The sequence below is a fragment of the Fistularia commersonii genome, chromosome 1 (assembly GCF_037954325.1).
Source record: "Fistularia commersonii isolate RoL2024-O1a breed Wild chromosome 1, RoL_Fcom_v1.0, whole genome shotgun sequence".
NCBI classification, from domain to species: domain Eukaryota; kingdom Metazoa; phylum Chordata; class Actinopteri; order Syngnathiformes; family Fistulariidae; genus Fistularia; species Fistularia commersonii.
In genome coordinates this window covers 17,096,083-17,109,421 of record NC_141284.1, presented here as the reverse complement: position 1 = coordinate 17,109,421, position 13,339 = coordinate 17,096,083, and the positions used below count along the sequence as shown (strand labels likewise).

The 13,339-nt window shown below is 42.4% G+C and overlaps 1 protein-coding gene across 1 annotated transcript in view; it reads left to right on the top strand.

Moving 5' to 3' along the window:
• The window catches only part of npas3 (neuronal PAS domain protein 3), a 223,304-nt gene extending 210,220 nt beyond the window's left edge, over positions 1-13,084 (top strand). The window contains exons 10-12 of the mRNA XM_086151849.1: positions 3,358-3,505; positions 4,458-4,573; positions 7,584-13,084. Coding sequence (XP_086007975.1) covers positions 3,358-3,505; positions 4,458-4,573; positions 7,584-9,175 — 1,856 coding nt within the window. The 3' untranslated portion in view covers positions 9,176-13,084. The remainder of the gene's footprint in view (positions 1-3,357; positions 3,506-4,457; positions 4,574-7,583) is intronic.
• The last annotated feature ends 255 nt before the right edge of the window (positions 13,085-13,339 follow it).

Below are 13,339 nucleotides of genomic sequence, written 5' to 3'. Positions count from 1 at the left end.
GAGCGAGGGAGCGAGAGGAGAGAAAGAAACGGAGGTGGGGAGACTTTAAAAGGGAATATAAATTCTTTAATCTACTGGTCTGTGTCCTGCTGCCTCAGGCGAGCCTCCAGCGCTACCCCCCCTTGCACCCCCTCCCTCCATATCCCCCCTTTCGCTGCCTCCTCCCTCCATCTCTCCTCCTCTCTCTCTCTTTCTCTCTTTCGCACCTCCTCTGCTTCATTAGAGGCCCATCAGAGAGCGTGCGGTGTTTTAATGGAGGAGTAAGAGGAGAGTAAACTCCACCTGTCAGATCAGGGGAAGGGGGGGGGTGATGGTGCAGGGCTTATTGGTGCCACCAGGGGGCGATAGAAACAACACTCATCTTGCTGGAAACAAATCGTCATACTGAAAGACCAACCAAACTCATTGAGCCCATAGGATCCTGATTCTTACAGATATTTTTCGAAATAAACCAATAAAACAGTTCTTTTCCCACTGGTTTCTACCTTTTCACTTTCACTTTCACTTTCACTAATATTTTTGAGGGGTTTTCAAAGGACTGCCCTCAATAGTGGCATGAATTTCTCACCTTTCCCCCAAGGATTCTCACAGAATCACATCGAGATTTCCGATTGATATATGACTGATTTCCCCTGAACCTTTCACACAATCAAAACACAGTGACTTCTCAAACTTACTTCATTACAGTCCAATGTTACCATGTGTGTGTGTGTGTGTGTGTGTAGTTGAAATAAAACCAATTCTCTCCGGTTTTTAAAGAATTTCCAGTTATCTTTAAGAATTTCTCCCAAATTTTGGGTTGGTTTGGTTGACTTTTCTTTAAAATGTACTTTAAAATGTATTTCTTTACTAATCTCAGTGACAGAGAAAACAAATTAGCAGGACAAAATAATTAAAATGTATTAAAATTGCTTAAAATACTGTTTACTGAACTTTCCACAAGTAGCTTTACTTGTTTTGTTTAGTAGCTAATGAGATTTTTTTTCACAAAATGTTGAGAGTTTTTGTAAAAGTTTCACATTCAAAATGTAAAACAGGGACCAAAATATTTACGTCAAAGTGTCAATGAATGAGTGAAATATTTAAAATCAAACATAAAAAAACAATCTTTTTTACCCCACTCTCAGTTTAACAGTATTCAATGTATTTAAATCAGGGACAACGGGGGCAAGAGAAATAGTTGTGTGTGTGTGTGTGTGTGTGTGTGTGTGTGTGTGTGTGTGTGTGTGTGTGTGTGTGCGCGTGCGTGTGCGTGTGTGTGCGTGCGTGTGTGTGTGTGTGTGCGCACATGCACGGACGCGTCCATTGTGTCGTTATTTACTCTGTTGTACAAACAAAGCAAGGTCACATTCAAGGTGGCTGATCTCGCCATCTCTGCCTTTACATGCTAACAACTCCTGCCTCTTTTCCTCCTCTCCCTTACCCCCCTCCTCCCTCTCTATCTCTCACTCACTCCCTGTCCCTCCCTCGCGCTAGCGCTCTCTCAATGCAATCCACTGAACTTTATTGACAAAAAGTTAAGCCAATGTGACTAAAACCCCGTAAACGTCGACTGCGCAATATTTCAAGGAGCAACATTTTGAATATTTCTGATGGCTGTTCATTTCCTGCAAAATTTTGGCTGCCTGTGCATGTCAGCTTGTTAGTATATTTGTCTATCCCTGATGAGTTTGTGCGCAATTTTGGTAGTGTATATCTACGATAACTATGTGTGTGATTCTTTGAGACTGTATATGTGTGTAACCATGCGGTATGTGTTGAAATATGTCTGCGTGTATCTGTGTTTTTTAGTCTGTGTGCTTGTGTTGTAAATATCTGTGTGTGTGTGGATGTGTGTGTCTGCCTGTATTTGTATATCTAGATGTGGATGTCTGCATTTATGTTTCCATATAGTTGTGTTTGTGACTGTGTGTACTTATTTGTATCTGCTTGTGTATCTATGCATCCGGTGTGTGTGTGTGTGTCATCATTAAAAACTCTGGATGTGTGTTTTTCTTCTTCTCCTTTCTGTTTCAGTGGCTGCTGATTAAAACTGATACATTTTGCTTCAGAACCATTTAGTGCTTAATTTAGCCAAATTTATTGGCTGCGTGCCGACGCAGGAAGGGGCCGGGGGGTGGGGGTGGGGGGGTCACCCACAAACCCACCCACCCCAAACCCCATCCTGAGGTCACAGTGACACAACTCCATCTGGCGGAGGACAACTGGAACTGCAGCCCATTCAGTGCTACATTTTGTCATTTCTGACTAATTGAGGAAGAAAACATGAAAACCTGCATCTATTACAAGTTTATAGGTTTTCTTTTCTTTCTTTTTTGGGGGTCGGGAGCTGGGGGATCGAGGACCGTCCAAAATTATGCACTTAATTCTTATGAAACTCGTCATACAGCCATGAAGTGCCACCAAATTTCTTATGGATGGTTTGCCTTTGTTTACCTTTTCAACATGCACATGTTTGGTTTGCATAACCATTGCTCACCCTGGTACAATAGTCCAGAAACTGGTATGTGGTTTTGTCTACATTCTTTATTTCTGCAGAGTGTACATTTCTGCTGCATCTTTCACATACTACTACTATGTTATTAATATCATCTAACACTATCACCGTCAGCAAATAAAGAATTTCATTACACAGGGGTAATACGTTTCCTCACTGTGCTCATGACAATAAACACTTTGAGTCCTTGAATTGAATTCAAGATTCTTTGCTTTTCAAACTTTAAAGTTTAGCGTTTTCTGTTTTTTTCCAGGCTGTTTCATTTATTTCATCACTGATGGAAAATGTGAAGCGTTATTATTTTTGCAAACACCGATGTAAAATCCTACTAATCTTAGATGACTTGTTGATTTCAAGCTGTATTCAACAAATTTTAATATGTGATCGTCATTTCTAATATATGTACTTATGTTGCCTAGGACTTAAAATTTGTAATTTGTTTTGGCTCAAAATTCCTGGACCACTGTTTCTATTGATTTTCTAAATCATTTAATGTTGTAACAATAACACAAGGAAAATTAAATACAGATTAAACCACCATTATTTAATTCCGCTATGGAAGTTAATCCTTCGTCTTATTATTTATGCTGGTGGTGTTTGTTTTTAATTCTTGTGTATTAAAGATCTTTGAGCTGCGACTCACCGCGAGTGTGAAAAATGGCTTTTTAAATAGTTATTATTCAAGCTGTTATTAATATTCAGCTTTAACAATTTTAGATGAAACGTGCGTGCGCACACATACACACGCACAATGTTTCACCCTCTTTCTTTACCTTAGGTTTCCTCATAAATTAATCTGATTTTGATCGGATTAGCGTGTTGATCTCTCTTGCTCTTTCTCGCTCTTCCTCTCCCCCCAGTGATGAACAAGGGTCAGTGTGTGACCAAGTACTACCGCTGGATCCAGAAGAATGGCGGCTACATCTGGATCCAATCCAGCGCCACCATCGCCGTCAATGCCAAGAACGCTAGTGAGAAGAACGTCATTTGGGTCAACTACGTCCTCAGGTGGGCCGACCATCTGTTTAGATGACAGATCTGACACATGGGTCTTGCAACTGATTGAACTTTCAAAAGTAAAGATGAATCCCAATTTGTTCCCAAGTTTTGGGAAAGACCTTTATTTGTTCATTTGTTTATTACAGATTTAACCGCCATCCCTTGTTAATTGAAAATAGTTTAGAATGCAGATTTTAATGGTTGATCGATCGATTGATTTTAAGGTTTTTATTTTGAATACAAATTTTGGCAGAACTTTAATTTTTGTTTTCAGGTGATTTTGTGAAACAGGTCAAAGCATTTGTTATTAATTTGGAGGTACATTTTTGGAAAACTTTCAAGGATTTTTGTCATTTTTCAAGATACTTTTTCTTCTACATGTTCTAGTATTTTAAGCCAAGGTGAAACTTTTTGTGTGTGTTGTTTTTGCTCAGCATTTGGCACATTCTCTCTTATGTTAAGGTTACTTTATTATTTTTCTGGTCATTAAGAGAACTAACTGATGTATTAAAGCATTTTCAAAGAAATTCATATTCATAAACATGGGATTATTTTCACAATAACTAATTACCATGAATTTGCTTCACTACTAACCTCTTGAGTGCCAAGCTGTTATTGGTCCTGAAGTTTTCCTGTTTATTTGAGATCAGAAATAGTCTAAATAAGAAAACTATTTTATTCATATTTTAACCCAAAGATAATGTGGACAATCAGCTCTAAGGTCTCCATATGAGTACATGAAGTCGAAGTCAACTGAAGAATTAGGTGCAGTGAACTCAAAACATAAGTAAGGACTCCGTAAGGTCCCCATGTTTTATCATAGAGTATGTGCCAATGCTAAACGGAAGGAGATATAAACTGCAGAGAACTGAACAACAAGATAACTCTTCATGAGAGCGCAATCGGTCATAAGAGGTTCCCATTAGAGATGTTGTGAGATTGTGTCTGTGTTTCTCCACAGCAATCCAGAATACAAAGACACGCCGATGGACATCGCTCAGCTGCCAAACCTCCCTGAGAAAACGTCTGAGTCATCTGAGACGTCGGACACCGAGTCAGAGTCCAAAGAGAACTCCGGTACTTTTCATTTATTTTGGGTTCTGTCGTTGTGTGAGGCACAGAATTGAGCGATGCCATGTTCGTGTAATCAGTTAGCATGGGGAAGGGGGTTATTTTATTGGCGTTGGGCAGAGAAGGGCTGGTGGCTAATGGATGTCTAGGGCAGCAAGGCTGCAGATCTGGCACCTCAGTACGACCCTGTAAATAACAAACCAACGCGCTGAAAGCATACCTGCTAACACAGCACACAAGGCGATTGCACGCAGCAATGCACGAAACTATCAGACTGCAGATTAGAGCAGGGTGTGAAAATTAAAAAAGGAAAACAAAAAAGAAAAAAATGGTCAAAATAAGTCAAAAAGTACAATATCGATTTAAAGTACCTTATATGTAGCAAAAAACAACTAATTATATAAAAATTTGGCTGGCACGGTGACACAATGGTTAGCGCTTCATGTTGTCTGCATGGGTTTCCTCCGGGTTATTCGGTTTCCTCCCTCAGTCCAAAATCATGCAGGTTAATTGGAAAAAATTGGGAAAAATTGCCCAGAATTAATGAGTGAGTGGATGGTTGTTTGTCTATATACGTGGCCCTGCGATTGACGGGAGACCAGTCCAGGGTTTACCCGGCTCCTGCCCAATGACATCTGGGATAGGCTCCAGTATCCCCCGTGACCCTGAGTGCAGGATAAGCAGAAGAAGATGGATGGATATATATAAAATTGGATTGATGAAAATCAACATAAAATATCACAATATTATATCCTGAAAAAACTGTCTGTTTTTTTCACTACAATATATCTAAAAAATGTGCTTACATTTTTTTGAAGAAGCCCAAAAAAAGTTGATCAGAAATCGAGCAACTTAGAGTAAAAAAATGTTAGGGATTCTACAAACATCATAGAAATGAACTAGATTTGTTGAATCAGATCAGTCAAGTTCAACCCACTGGCTCAAGATGCTCTCAACCTAATGCTCCTGCAGACTATTAAAGGGTTAACACAACATTTCGTGGTAGGGTTTCCCGCTGCATATAAAACACCCTTTAATGTTGATTTTTTTTTTTTTTTAAGATTCTTTCAATTTGTGAAAAAAGACCCAGTGAAAAGAAGTACTGACCACACCTGCTTGGATCAGATTTGGTCGAATGGCACCCAGGGGGGCGTCGCCATTTTCCTCCGGCACAATATTATCAACCCCAGTCACGCCGCACTGTGATGGGAAGCAGCGCCAGCTGTTCTCCTCGCCAAGGGGCCGTCACTCTGGCTCGTAAACCCAGGCTGGCGTCCGATGTGGCAGGCGGTTCCTACAGCTCTCCAAAAGGCCTGAGGTCATCAGGCTCGGGTTCCTCTAAAATGAGAAATGTGCCCTTTGACCTTAGCTGCGGTTGGATAGAATCTGCAAAAACTGAAACTTCAATTTTTTGACTTTTTTTTACTTTTAACATGAAACTAAAAGATGTCAGTCACTAAAACCACCAGATGTTTAACATGTTGTTTGTTTAACATTAACATGTTTAACATAAACATGTTTAACATTTGATGTTGAAAATGGACCTTCAAAAAATACACAACAACCTCGTGCTGGTGGGAATCAAACTAAAAAATACATTTTTGATATTTTCTCAAAATGTAAATATCCAAGATGTCAAATTGATTAAACTGTTGTGTTTTGTAAAAAAAAGAAAGATAGAATGATGGGTTTTCTTTAAATTCAGATCCCAATATTCCAAGAAGCTCAGTGTTGTTCTTGCTTTTTTTTCTTTCTGATTTTTGTCTGGTTTTTTTTTGGGTTGACTTGTCTTCTGGCTATTTTTGCTAATTTTTTAGTAATTAAACCAATTTATTGCTAGTTTACATTACATTTGGCAGACGCTTTTATCCAAAGCGACTTACAATAGAGGACATAAGGACTGCAAATAACACTTGCAAATACAAATACAACAGCTATTTTGCAATTTCTTTTTAAGACATTTTTTAAACAATTAGGTCTTCAATGCAATGATTTTTCTTCTAATTATAAGTTAATGTAATACATCTTGGGATTACATATAAAGCTCATAAAAACATTTCTAATGAAATGTGGATTACAGGTGATTTTTTTTTTCGGACATCTGTAGCCTGAGTTTTCCTCCCACTCTCCTTCAGAAGGGGCTCTTAATCGAGACACGGGGTTTCCCCCAGACATGGCGATTGAGTCAACAGTCGGGACAACGCCAGGGAGGCTGAGCGCTGCCAGCTGGGCCGCCACAGGCCATGTGCACTGGCAGCGTCTGAGCTGTGTGTGTGTGTGTGTGTGTGTGTGTGTGTGTGTGTGTGTGTGTGTGTGTGTGTAATGGGCTGTACAGAGCCAACATGCCTGAACAGCTGCAACAACTGATACTGAAAACACACTGGCGGGTCCGTAACACAACTCATGAAGTAGGCAGCGTCACTGCACAAGGTGTCAGACACACAGAGCAAAGCGAGGTGTCGTTTCCATTTCTCTCATTCGTTCCCCGTGGAAGGAGCACTGGACCATTAATTCTCTGTTGGCCATATTAACTGTTTTGTGACCAGAACATCTCAATGCTGTTCAGTTTCCCTTTGAATTCCAGTTAGTTACCAGTGTGACATCTTGTTAATCTTTTAGGGGATTCCTTTCTCAATTTCGCATCCCCTCTTTGTTTTTTTTTTTTTTTTTTTTTTTTTTTTTTATAAAACCCTCCATCTAATTTGTTTTTCACATATTATTAAAGTAACATTCAGGACCCTCTGTAATTAATTTATTGAAAGATCAGGGAAGAACATGACTCATCAGCATTATTTCACACTCCGCCGTGTCCAGCAAAGTGTCTCAGTGTTTACCTCCTTTTCTGGGTCAGTGGCCAAACCTGTGTGCTCCTTTGTCTTCATATGAAGAAATTTGCAAAAATGGGATAGAACTGATAAATTGTAACGCCAGCGGCAGATCCTTTACCTTGAAGAATATTAGCTGAGTCTGTTCCTATGTTTCCAACAGATGATTTACTGTCCCATTCTCCCAACAGACAATGAGAAGTCAGAGGGCAAGCCAGGACACCAATCGGAACACAGTGAAGACCCGGAGACAGACAGCAAGCGGCAGCAGCAGCCGGGTCAACCGCACTGCTCCTCCGAGCAGGAGATGAAGCGGCAGGAGGAGGGAGACAGCTCAAGCAACCCGGAGAGTCAAGACAGCGACGACAGTCTGGAGCCTTCCGATGGCGAAGGGGAAGAGGAGGCCGGGGTAGGAGTTGGAGGCGGCGGCAGGCTGGGGAGGCTAGAGGGGCTGGGCGGGTTAGGGGGACTGGGTACAATCAGTGGACTCGGTAATCTCGGTGGGCTTCATATTAAAGTAGAGCATTACGGAGAAGGCGAGGAAGTGCAGCTGCACAACAGCCAAACATCCTCGTCGGAGGAGGAGGAAGAGGAGGAGGATGATGATGAAGACGAGGAAGAGGACATTCAAGACTGTGATGCCACCAGTGCTGGAAACAAACTCCAGAAGAAGCGGAAGAGGAGGAAAGTGCAGAAATGGGACGGAGCCCGAAGCAGGAGGCTACGCCTTTCCTCGACCACGCCAAGCCCCGTTGCCATGGGAGAGGCGACGCCGTTGGTCGACCCCTCACAAGCCACCACCTCCAACTCCTCTCACCTCCTGGCCTCCTCTGGCTCCCCAAATAGCACAGCCACGGCATCCTCTGTCCTGAAAATTAAGACGGAAATGGCAGAACCAATCAACTTCGACAATGATAGCAGCATCTGGAACTACCCGCCCAACAGGGAGATCTCCAGGAACGAGTCTCCTTACAGCATGACCTCCAAGCCCACCACCCCGGGACCCCACAAAACCTTCCCCTCACCCCAAGGAGGCTCCCTGCAGGTGGCCATCCCCGACTCTGTCCTCACCCCCCCAGGAACGGAAGGGGGAGCAGGAGGAATAAGGAAGCCTCCGTACAACGGAAGCTCAACCCCCTCCTCTGCTTCCAGCACGACCAGTCTAGCTCCACCGTCCAGCGCTTCCTCTGCTGACCCCCTGTCTCCACCCCTCTCCACATCCCCACGGGACAAACAACAAGGCACACCCACCACGTCGTCTTCTTCCTCCACCTCCTCATCAACCACTTCCTCGTCACTGTTATACTCTGGCGACCTGGAGGCGCTGCAGCGCCTGCAGGCAGGTAACGTCGTGCTCCCGCTGGTCCACCGGGTCACAGGGACTCTGGCCTCCACCAGCACAACGGCCCCTAGAGTCTACACCACCGGGACCATCAGGTATGCACCGGCAGATGTCACCCTGGCGATGGCACAAGGTAACCTCCTCCCCAACTCTTCCATGAACTTTGTCGATAGCCCGGGGTTCGGCCTGGACCCCAAGACGCCCATGGAGATGCTCTACCACCATGTCCACAGGCTTAACATGTCCGCCGCTGCCGCTGCCGCCGGGCCATTCTCCGGCTCTCCGGCAGCAACAGGTGGAAACGGCGCCCTGGGCAGCCAGATGCCGACGACAGCCAATGTTTTCACCACGGCCGAGGGACTGTTCTCGACCCTGCCGTTCCCAGTGTACAGCAACGGGATCCACACCACGCAGACAACCCTGGAGAGGAAGGAGGATTAATGCAGAACCTTCTAGACCGCATTACTGTGCTTTTTCCGGAATCCACAACTGTGTCAACGTAAAAGACTGGTAACAAAATGAAACAGACTATTTCTTGCCATCTTTTATCAACACGGCGTAGCACTGTGTTTTCGGCGAGGGGAGGAAGGGCAGGAAGGGAAATGTACTCTTAGCACTTTGAACCTGAGCAACTGTGTAATAGACATGAATGACCCTCAGACATGTCCACCCCCCCACACACCCCTTTTTCTAACTTTTTTCTCTCTCCTCCTGTCAAGTCTCTCTTTAAGCTCCTATTTCTTGCGATCAGCTTCTAAGCAAATGAACAAAATGAAAAAAAAGGACTATTGTAAAATATTTTCCCTTTTTTTTTTTTTTTTTTTGCCTACAGAGAATTCGTATTGCCCGGCGTCTCTGACCAGAGCCTGACGGGAATAGTTTTTATTATTTGACTCATTTCTGTTGCATCTTTTACGAAGATGCCAATTGTGTGTATTTAAAAAGGAAGACGTTGCAGGGATTTGTAACTGACAGAAAAAAAACAAACAAACAAAAAAAAACTTGCGTCTCTCTTATGTTTCTTGATGTGATCAAGACGAGAACGTTTTTAAATCCGATAGGGGAGAGCGCTCGATGCCTGACAGAGGTCTCAGAGATAATCTTTTGAAAAAAGGTTTTTGAGAAGTGTTTCTCGATTGAGGGAATAGTTTAGAGAATTAATGCTGTTTTATTTGTTTTGTTTCATTTTGTTTCATTTTCCTTTTTTTATAAAAGTATACTAGCTCAGATTTAACTTACAAATCAAGCATTAAGAAAAAAAGAGAAGCTATTTCAGCCGGGGAATGACCTGTGAATTATCGAATGTTACTACTTCCTCTTTTATCCCAGGAGTTTACCTTACAGGTCTCGCACCAAACATAACCTCCTCCTCTACATATCCCTCCATCTCCGTCTATGGCTGTCTTTCCTGCTCTGTCTACCTGATCTTTACGCTCCACATTTCTACCTGATTCATGGTGCTACCGGCCGTCCAGTGACCCGGATTCAGCTGGCTGAAGTGGGTGCTGTAAAACCGACCCACAGCTTGTCGACAGACAGAACCTGTCTTTTCTTTTCTTTTGTTTATTTCGGAGGGGGAACTGTTTAATGTTTTGTTTTGTTTTTTTCTTGTCTTCGGGAAAAGAACCTTTAAAATTAGCCGCATCGCCTCCGTGTTTCATTCTCCCCTCGTTTTGTCTAAAAATGGGCTCACGGTGCACCGTAGCTACAACTCCTGCAGCAGGAGGAAATGGTCTGCAACGTGAAGCCAAAGCTCAGGATTAATGTGCTCACACTGTGTGGTCCGACAGTCGAAAACCATCACAATCTGTTACCCCGCAAAGGTGGAAGGAACGGCACGCTAGTCCATGCGCCAAAATTCTGACCCATCGGTAATATTAGGCGACTGGAACCAGAAGACGAAGACGTGTCTTTGTGACACGTGTTTTTATAAATCTTTTGATATTTCTGGCTACAAATCCCTCGAATTCGTGCTGTAATGCTTGCCAAAAGCATATCTTTGAATGTCAAACGTGTCACTGTCAGAGTTACAAACCATTTACTTGATTTGACAATGCAGAATGGGCTCAATTCAGGTTCACGCACCAAATTTTAAGAGGGTGCGAAGTCTTTAAAAAGTCAAATTGAATAAACACTGCGACCAGCAGGTTGTTTCTAATGGTAGTTCTGACCATTTTTAGAGGCGTGTTTTCTCCAGTTCAGTTAATGACAAATCCTCAGTTCCGGTGTAAATTTTGGGCAGCTCGCAAAGAAAACCCTGGAGTCAGAACTCAAGAGATGTCTATTTTTTCGGGTTCTGTTGCACATTTTGAACCATTTTCCTGGTGACAACAGTTCATATTAAAAACTGTTGAAAACTGGTTCCATAGATGACACCAAGGTCAAGAGAATTGTCACCTAATAGTGTCTCGAGACAGTTTCCTGCTGGTGAATAACCTGTCTTCTTCTTCAAACTGTGACACCCCTCCCCCATGTCCCTTTTTTCACCAACAGGGGGCAAGTCTTGTGATAATAATTGTGGTAACGAAGTCTTGGTCACCAGATGACACCAAGTTCAAAGGACCCTAAACACAACCATATCAGGATCTTTATCCCTGCTGGTCTGATTGTAAAGCCATGACCTTGCATATAGTGACTCCACCAATACAAAAAATCGGTTCCGTTATGTTCGACATAGCGCACACTGAACCCCTCTAATAATTTGAAAAGTAAAGACGGATAAATAAAACCATCATAATCACCATAACCTGCTGGTGGAACGCTGCTACCGTCCTCCCTTTCCACCAACAGGATTTGTGATGACTTCAGTGTGCATGTCATCCCATGCTTACATTGTGCATTTTGCAAGGAACCTTCTTAAGACAGCTTAAAAGGAGCGGGCATCTCGAATTGGTGTGCCGTTCGGTGCAAGGTGCGAGAATCAGAGGACTTTCTCTGTTGGTGGAACGCCATCCTGTCAGACTGCCCAGTCAGTCACGCCTGAACCTGCAGACGGGACCAACAGTAACTGTCACTGTCGGTAACAGTCAGTAACTGTCCAAGGTTGAAGCTCTTTTCCAACAATGTCACTTTCACTCATTAAGGCATGTTCATGCTACAAGGTGTTAATTAACTTTCAGACAGATCGGAAGGCCACTCGTTTGCAATCCAGCAATAACGAGGCAGACGCCTTGATCACCTATGCCATTTTCTGTGCCAAAACCCTGACAAATGGAGACATGAGGCCACTTAGGCGCTTGCTTACAAACCAACCGATCCAACCTCCACACTCTCTGTCAAAGTAATTTTGTGTGTCACTGCTTTTATAGGTTCGTAGGTTGAAAAAATTTTATAAAAAGTGTGTATTTTTTAGGAAATTATTTAAATTCATTTGAGAAAGAGGGTAAAAAAAGAACAGAGGTAACAATCACGCGTTTGCCCATTCATGAACAATCTGAGGGGAGATCTGCACGGCAACATGGAGGTGATTGGCTGAGCTTTTAGGCCAGCTTAGATTTTTTTTTTTTTTTGTTTAACATGTATTTCCTAACTTGATCACTTTTCACTCTCAGTGAGACTGAGGCTAATTAGCTAGTTAGCATTGCTAACTTGCAAAATGAATGTTGAAAAATTTTGACCGGCTCCTGTTCAATCACTGGTTTGTTTTCTGACAGACACTTCTTTCGTCCTCCTCCTCCTCCTCCACCTCCTCCTCCTCCTTCGTCGTCGTCGTCTTCTTCCTAAACCGATATCACCTCCACACAATTTCCTTAGAACAATCCACTCTCTTCCATCTCATCGCTGGACTCTGTGATTACAAAAAAAAAACAAAGAAAAAAACACACATATCAACAAGGAGATTGTAATAAAGACATGCATTTTCAATCAAACTACCAAACAATCGACAAAATAACTGAAGAAAACCTTTTTGTTTGTTTTACTGAGGAAGGGAAAAAAACAAATCACTTTCCTTTAATAAATTTCTGTAGTTTTTTTCTTCTCCAGCCTCTGTTACCAAAAAAAGAATAATAATAATAAGTTTGGTGTTTTAAAAAGCACTGTGATTCTCCTTCATTTGAAATTTTTTTCTTCTACTTTTTTGGTAAAAAGATTTACAAAAAAAGATAAGAAAAGTAATAATTAAAAACAGTATTAAAACTGTCCATCTTTTTAAAAGTTGACAGCCCCGTCTTTGCCATCCCATCATACCTTATTACCCAGTGTGATTAAGCCGTTTAAAAAAACAAAACAAACAAAAAAAAAAAAAAAAAAACGTGTTACTGATGTGTTTAGTGTCACTGGCTGTCAAAAAGTCTTTCATGACGAATTCTTTCTCTGTGTGTGTTGACTATATGCAGTATATACTGAGCTACTGTAGCTGTTTTTGTCCTTTGTCTTCTCTGTGCTCTATCTCTAGTGTTGGGGGAAGGAAGGTGCGGGGCGCAGGGGTAGAAGGGGGAGGGGTCTGCATTGACTGACAGCCTCCCCTCTTCCTCCACCTCTTCCTTTTTATCTCTTTCTCTCTCTCTATCTGCAGTCTTAGTGAAACCAGTGGAGGTTTGTGGATTTTTCGTGTTCGGTGGCCTTTGCAAAAAACGGGAAAAAAAATATTTGTAGAGCCCACCT